The sequence below is a fragment of the Seriola lalandi genome, unplaced genomic scaffold (assembly GCF_002814215.2).
Source record: "Seriola lalandi dorsalis isolate HSWRI2012SDOR001 ecotype SW California unplaced genomic scaffold, Sedor1 jcf7180002054580, whole genome shotgun sequence".
Taxonomy (NCBI): domain Eukaryota; kingdom Metazoa; phylum Chordata; class Actinopteri; order Carangiformes; family Carangidae; genus Seriola; species Seriola lalandi.
The window spans coordinates 1,680,000-1,685,529 of record NW_019525133.1 but is presented as its reverse complement, the minus strand read 5'-3'; the positions used below and the strand labels follow the sequence as shown (position 1 = coordinate 1,685,529).

Below are 5,530 nucleotides of genomic sequence, written 5' to 3'. Positions count from 1 at the left end.
CTGGCTGAGAGACTAGGGGACAGACGCTTTAAAGACCGCGCTCCGGTCATCTCATTCAGCTGCAAGACTGACAGACAGAAGCAGAGGAGCCAAGTCCACACTCCGAAGGATCATCAGCACTAATCCGGTTTGATGAAGCTTGAAGACAAGAAGTAGGCTAAACTATGCGAAGTTCCTCTCCACACGCGTAATTACGCACGTCGGTTGTTTTCCTTCTTTAAAGCTCTTTCTGTATAAAGGATGCTGGAAGCCAAGGATTGTGGAGTGACAATGACGTCCAGTCACAAAATTTCATTTTCTATAATTGATATATTGGATCCCAACAAATTCAACAGCAAAAGGGTAAACGAACTTTCCATCGCCCAGGAGAAGTTTCCTGTGCCAAACGCAGAGGGAGCAAGTTTGGAGTCGGACAGCACTGCAAGCGGAGACTTCAGAGTTGAGCGCACGAAATCAGGTAGAGAAAACTCACAATTTTAGAATTATTGTTCAGCCTATAGATCAAACATTTACATGTAATACAATTTTGGATTTTTCTTTTCTTTTTTTTTGATGTGCCAATTATTACATCCAGACTTCCTCACGTCCAAACTCCGTAAGATAAAAGCATGTGAATAAAATTAATCTTTACAGTGGGATCTTACAATAAAAAATAAACTTTTTGCTGGGTCTAGACTTGCATCTGCAAACTAGACGCTATTTTCTATCAGATTTACTGTCATCTCTGTATGACCTTTCCTTAATTTTCAAGGCTGCGTTTTCCTTTCAAGGAAGCCACAAAGGCTTGCTCCCAGAGCCCCAGCGTGTGATTGGCACTGGGACAGGCAGGCCAGATAATTGTTTAAATCGTCCCATTGAGGATGCCTCTGCGCGCTTTGATCGATATCCCATTACTGCATCCTGCATATCTCCCTCCAGCACCTTGCAGGTACAAACTTCACACCCCATCCATGTCTGATCCTAAATATCGTTCGATTAAAACTTCCCTTTAAATAGATGACATTTATCGATCCACCCGCAAATATGAAACTCCATTAGCACGTCACGGCTGAGGTGGCGGAGCTGGATTTAGACGGGATTTCTTTCCGCAACATGACATTTGAGGCGCTGTGTGGTTTATAAATTATTTAAGGATTAGTGACCAAGTCTCCCCCTCCCCTGAGTCTTTGCGCCGTTTCGCTCGGACGACGTCAGTATCCTCATCAAACACTTCACAGATGTCAACCGTAGGCACTTCTGTGTCTGGTATTCAAACCTCAGCTCACACTGGACAAAAAGGAACATCATTGCACAATGAGGATAACATTTCTAACTCAGGTGTGTGGGCCTTCAGCTTTTACATTTGACACGAGGCTTCTGTCTTCAGGAGCTGTCCTCAGCACCACGGCCATTTCAGCACATTTGCTTTTAGGCCTTTTCCCTATTAATCAAAACGAGACACATGACAAATTGCAATTTTCTATCTCTATTTTACTTCATTAGAAATGTATTAAAGGTCCATCACTGGATCGATTTTCTTAAAAACAATGATTTAAAGTTCACCTTGAAAATTAAGCCTATTCCAGCCAAGTCCAGCCGTAATGTCAAAAGCTGCTGTCATCTTTAGCAGTTGATTAAAGCACTGGATATATTTCCCTGAAAAAGCTGTTGCCACTTGAAGACGAATGGATGGGTCAGCCTACACCTCCGTTTCAATGGCTGATAACTTTCCTAACAACTCCAATTTTCACCGGGAAATTAAATACTAATAGTAGCCTATCCCTGACACCAAGAGATTCCTCACAAGATCCCTTAGATGTTGAGTTTGCTGCAGAGGTTTACAGGCTGTGAACTAACTGCTCTTTGTTTGTTAACAGGGGAAGAGACAGGAGATGAACACTCTACAGCCTCCAGGCATCATACAGTTGTGGCTGACCCTCTTCTGCTCTCCCCGCCGGCTGACACAGAGCCCTGTCTCACTGGGGAACAGGAGGATGGAGAGTCAGCGGTCACCCCACAGGTCCCTTCCCCGCACAAGCGGCGGCGCCCGGACCAGGCCTGCGCCAAACCACGGCGCGCCAGAACAGCGTTCACTTACGAGCAACTGGTGGCTCTGGAGAACAAGTTCCGCGCAACTCGGTACCTGTCTGTGTGCGAGAGACTAAACCTGGCCTTGTCCCTGAGCCTGACCGAAACCCAGGTGAAAATTTGGTTCCAGAACAGGAGGACCAAGTGGAAAAAACAGAACCCCGGGGCGGACAGCACCTTGCAGCCCGGCTCCAACTCCCTGGTCAATGTCAGTCCAAGCCCGGCCACCTGTGGGTCAAGCCCCGCCAGCGCCAGCTTCCACCAAACTTTCCCGAACTTCAGCTCTGGGAATGTGATCTTTCACACGGCCGGTGCCGTTCCACTTTCATCCACTGGGGGGCTCCTGCATCCCTTCATGTCCAGTGGATTCGTCCAGCCGACTTACTTTAATCCACATTTATGAAAGAAGCCAAGACTGACATGTTGCAGCTGGTGACACTTTTACTGGGACAGAATGACTAATCAGCTGAACTTTTACTGCCCAGAATCACCGTGACTGTTGCATTAAGGCCATATCATGTTCTACAAAGTGAGGAGGAAAAAAGGCACCTGTTTGTACAAGGTTTCTTGTTCCATCCTGATATTATCCAGCTGGTTTATTTTGAAGGGAGTTTTATTACCTTATTAAAGTCTCAGTCTTTCCAGTAATTCAACATCATAACAAAAGGCCAAATGTGTGATCTCCAACTGAGCCCAACAATTATCGAAACATTTACGCCACAAAGTTCTGTCAAACCCGCTCCACCATGCACTGACTGACTGTCACTGTGTTTGCTGAAACACCTGCTCAAACTGTGTGTTTGTATAACAGCTCATACAGTATCATTTTCTGCATCGGTGTGTTTTACATCTCAAACTGTGGCATATTGCAACCATCCAATACCCAGCTGTGTTTCTACCTCTCAGAGAACACCACAGCTCACTCTGTTGCCATTAATACGACATTATCAGTGTAACTTAATAAAAAAAAAAAAACCCAACATAAAACATCTGTGTGTGGCTCGTGTATTACAAAGTAAAAACATTTCAAATGTGGATGAATAGCGAGACATTTTGTTTCCTGCTTAACCTTAATTAGGCAAAAAGTGAAATACAGTAATAGGTAGATAATGGAGGTAGATCATGTCCTTGTTAAAGGAGCCATTGGCTCCAATGACTCATGCTGCCATCTCCTGGTCAACAAGGCTGAGCTTTTACCAAAAGTAAATCCAGAAAGCTTATTAATGACTGTTTGACCAGAGACTTAAGCCTCTATGGAAACAAGTCTAATTTTAAATCTTAACAGCAACACAGTCAAGAACAAAATAAATCAACTTTAAAGCAGCACTAAACACAGTGGATGGCTTATAATAAGTCTATAAAACAGCAAATAATTTATTAACTATTAATAAAGCCAGTAATTGCAGGCCATAACCACTTTGTGAGGTACTTTATACTTTATACTTTTTATTTTTTGCTACATCTTTATACATTCTATAGGGAAATATTTTTTCTCAACTACATATATATGTCAGCTGCTAGTTGTTTGTTACTTTACATGCAAAACATATCCAGAGTTTATAGTTAATATGCTGCATTGTTATTAATTAAACAATACCAAACTAACTCAATAGTGTGTACAACCATGTTAATGTATGAATGATACGAAACCAATAATGTAATATATGGGCACCACTTTCTAATATAGCACCATGTTTCAGGGTTTACAGGCTGTAACCTTACTAATGGTAAATAAATCAGTTACTAATGCTTTATAGATCAGTTATAAGCCATTAATAAACTTTTGAAATCATCCTCCTCCATATTTTCTTTGTCTTTTTAGTTCACTCTTAAATCCATCACCCCGAAGCCGTACACAACGGGGGTTCAAACACTGACCTGAGAAAAAAAATAAAAAAAATGTATACTGATGCCTTGTGAGGGACTGGAAACCTGTGACCCAAAACGTGATTTATTAGAAAATGAGATGTCAGAGATTAGAGCTAATTAATTAAAGAACAAAGTGTCATGCTGGAGGATGATTTCCCATAACCTGGCAACCCGAAAAGTTGTTCTTCTCAATGGCATATAATGAATCTATAAAACATTAGTAAATAGTTGATCAACTATTAATAAATCCATTAACTGCAGCTCATAAACACTTAGTTGCCAACAGGCCTACACTGTATGTTTATTTAATAATATAATAAATACATGCCGCTACTAATGCTTTTTCTATTTTAACTTCAGTAAACTTTTGAATGCAGGAATTTTACCTGAACATTTTACTATGAATACTTCTACCACTGGTAATACTGTATACAGTCTATTTTCACTTACACACTACAACCACACAGTGTCACCATTTCATTTTCTTTCTGCAGCATGTGGAGACACTAGAGTCATAATTACACACTAACTGATCCCTTGAACTATTTATTGAAATTTAGGACATGGCCTAATATAATAATCAGTCAATCAATCAATTCTGGTTTATTCACACATTTCATTTACTTATTATTTTTCAATAATCTATCATTTACCATACTTTTTCGTTTTGGGAATCAGATTTGTTTTAGTTTTTTTGAGAGTCAGATTATTTTCTTCATATTTCTTCATCCCTTGTTGAAATGAAGTCATATATAAGGCAATCATTCGTTCCTTTTTGGTAACAGCATTTGAATGAAACACAGTATACGAGGGAAAAAGGACAAATTTGTAGAGGTGCATTTTCAGTAGGGTTTGTATGCAAGTACAGTATATTGTTTACACAAAGAGAAACTGAACAGTGAAGCCGCAGTTAATTTCAGAACTCCATTTAATTATCTGCTCTATAGGTGTAAATGATTCTGGAGGATACACTACTTCTATTACAGCTCATTCAGGTGCTTCTCTACCTTGATGTGCAGCTTAACTGATGTAATGTATCACACACTGAGCTGAAAGAAGCCAGCCAGCAGAACAAGACAGACAGAAAGAAAGATTTGGTACATGTGCTACAGACAGTGTGATCAGTGCAGAAGACTGTGAGCAGAGCTTCAAACCCGCTGTCAAGCCAGTGTCATTAGTTGACATCTTTCAAGGGTGTGTTGTGCTTTCACTACTTTGAGCTTAGAATACACTGGTTGAATAAGAAGCCTCTGTCTATATGGGCAGACAGTGAGTGTGCAGCTGCTGGAGGAGGAGGAGTAGAGCAGACTGGGATATGGTTGGTAGGCAATTTTCCCCTGACATCAGTTTGACGGTGAGAGAGCTGACAAACGTCCTTCAATTAGATAGAATTTCTCACTGCTGTCAAAACCTGTCGCTAAGGTGCTGGTGTTAGTGTAGTGGCAATTTTACAGTTCCCTCTCTTCTTTTTCCCCAGATGCATACTTTTGCACATGCTCTCTCTCTTACTCACACACACAACACACATTAATAAAAATCTGGTATCCCTCCATTAAGATTTGTTTGTAATGACTAATGCAAATGAATGCCCCCC

At 40.9% G+C, this 5,530-nt stretch overlaps 1 protein-coding gene across 1 annotated transcript; it reads left to right on the top strand.

The window, feature by feature from the left end:
* The first annotated feature begins 207 nt into the window (after positions 1-207).
* Positions 208-3,000, top strand: nkx1-2a (NK1 homeobox 2a). The gene is made up of 2 exons (XM_023418070.2): positions 208-457; positions 1,857-3,000. The coding sequence occupies exons 1-2, from the start codon at positions 241-243 to the stop codon at positions 2,468-2,470; spliced, it is 831 nt and encodes a 276-aa protein (XP_023273838.1). The 5' UTR covers positions 208-240; the 3' UTR covers positions 2,471-3,000.
* The last annotated feature ends 2,530 nt before the right edge of the window (positions 3,001-5,530 follow it).

Coding starts and splice junctions, on each gene's coding strand:
- nkx1-2a (XM_023418070.2), top strand. CDS start 241: ATGCTGGAAGCCAAGGATTGTGGAGTGACAATGACGTCCAGTCACAAA. Junction 458..1,856: donor AGTTGAGCGCACGAAATCAG/GTAGAGAAAACT, acceptor GTTTGTTAACAG/GGGAAGAGACAGGAGATGAA.